At 42.6% G+C, this 2,039-nt stretch overlaps 1 protein-coding gene across 1 annotated transcript; it reads right to left on the bottom strand.

Moving 5' to 3' along the window:
* Nucleotides 1-391: 391 nt before the first annotated feature.
* On the bottom strand, nucleotides 392-1,321 carry LOC115457415 (olfactory receptor 1009-like). The gene has a single exon (XM_030186832.1). The coding sequence runs from the start codon at nucleotides 1,319-1,321 to the stop codon at nucleotides 392-394; it is 930 nt and encodes a 309-aa protein (XP_030042692.1).
* Nucleotides 1,322-2,039: the final 718 nt, after the last annotated feature.

Raw genomic sequence — 2,039 nt, 5'->3', positions numbered from 1 at the left:
CAGCATTCGTAGTGCACTGGTCCCCCTGACATGCCAGGATATCAACCGGGCACCCTAGAGGGCACTGCAGTGGACTTCAGAAATTGCTCCCAGGAACATAGCTCCCTTATCTTGTGTGCTGAGCCCCCCAAAACCCACTCCCCACAACTGTACACCACTACCATAGCCCTTATGGGTGAAGGGGGTCACCTACATGTGGGTAAAGTGGGTTTCTGTTGGGTTTTGGAGGGCTCACATTTACCCCATAAGTGTGACAGGTGGGGGGATGGGCCTGGGTCCACCTGCCTGAAGTGCACTGCACCCACTAAAACTGCTCTAGGGACCTGCATACTGCTGTGATGGACATGAGTCATATATCTTCTATAATTTGGTGATTAATGCAGAGAAAATGTTACTTATATCTATTGAAAAGTCTTCTCAGGGCTTCTTTCACCTCTCTGTTTTTTAGACTGTAAATCACAGGGTTAAACATGGGAACAAAAGCGATGTACAGTACGGAAAATGCTTTGTTTTGATCCACTGACTGCATAGATGATGGTCTGACATACAAGCACGTGATAGTCCCATAGAAAAGAAGAACGATTGTGAGGTGGGAAGAGCAGGTGGAGAAGGCTTTTCGTCTCCCCTCTGTGGAACGGATCCTCAAAATGGCAGAGACGATGTAGACATAAGATATCAAAGTTAAGGCAAAGCAAGGCAGCTCTACAAACACGGCCATGATGTAGGTCACATGATCAATGATGGAGGTGCTGGAACAGGAGAGTTTCAACAATGCTGAGAGATCACAGAAGAAATGGTTAATCACATTGGACCCACAGTAAGAGAAATGAGATATAAGTATAATGTGGGTCACTGTTTCTACAAAGCCCATGATCCAGGTCCCTGCAGCCATCATTCCACAGAGTTTCCAATTCATGATCATAGAGTAACGCAAAGGGTGACATATCGCAACATAACGATCATAAGCCATGACTGCAAGCAAAATGTATTCGACACCTATTAGGAACAAGTAAAAGTATAACTGTGTGAAACACCCAACTGCAGAAATATGCTGCCTCTTTCTTAGGGAGATATCTAGCAGTTTGGGGAGGGTGACTGAGGTGTAAGAGATATCAAGGAAGGACAAGTTACAGAGGAAAAAGTACATGGGGGTGTGCAGACGAGGGTCCAGGCATGTCAGGGTTATTATAGTGAGGTTCCCCATCAGGATGATCATGTAAATCAGTAAAATCAGAAGGAAAAGAGGGATTTGCAGATCTGGAAATTCAGAAAACCCAAGAATAATGAATTCTGTCACTCTGGTGATATTTGGCTCTTCCATGGTTACTGAGAAGAGAAGAAGACACACAAAGAAACTGGTTAACGTATTTCATGCCTACAGGTCTTGTGTTCATAGAATGTGTTGTATATGTCATCAATGAGACATTCAGAGAAACATAATACCGTGGTCAATCTGATGAATACTGAACTTGATTTCTATCAGTTAATCAATCCACTGTTGGGTTACTACAGCCAGATGGAAAGTCTTACCATCTGGCTTTGTTCATACTTTTGTTCCATGAGAAGTCTTCTCATGGAACAAAAGTATGAACAAAGCCCAAGACCAAGAAAAGTGACCTTCTCCCCTCCTCTCCCCCCAGCCCATATTAAAAAAAAAATAACCTTGTAATATAATCAAAGCTACTTCTTATTCATAGGTTTGGTTAAGGACTTGCAAAATTGAAACTTTCCCCCCCGACTCACCTCTTTGGAGATCCTGATGGTCACCATTTTATTTCTTTTTGCAAACCAAAATGCCTGGCTGAGATGAGATCAAACCACTGGTGGACAAGATGTTCTCAGATAAGATTGGGTGATTCTTCAGTGAGATGGATGGTTCTGGTGAAAGAAAGAGAAACATGGCTGGAATAATCATGGAATTGTTCTTCAACTAGTTGTTTCAAGGAGAAGGTTGCAAAATTTGAAGGAAAATTATTTTTTGGTTACTCCTATGTTCATGAAACAATAATCCATGGCATGAATGAGTTCTAGGCAGATGG

This window comes from Microcaecilia unicolor, chromosome 14, assembly GCF_901765095.1.
Source record: "Microcaecilia unicolor chromosome 14, aMicUni1.1, whole genome shotgun sequence".
NCBI lineage: Eukaryota > Metazoa > Chordata > Amphibia > Gymnophiona > Siphonopidae > Microcaecilia > Microcaecilia unicolor.
Note: the sequence above shows the minus strand (reverse complement) of the source record. Positions and strands in the feature narration are given on the sequence as shown.

Bases quoted from the DNA above. Each gene is read 5' to 3' on its own strand.
- LOC115457415 (XM_030186832.1), bottom strand. From the start codon at position 1,321: ATGGAAGAGCCAAATATCACCAGAGTGACAGAATTCATTATTCTTGGG.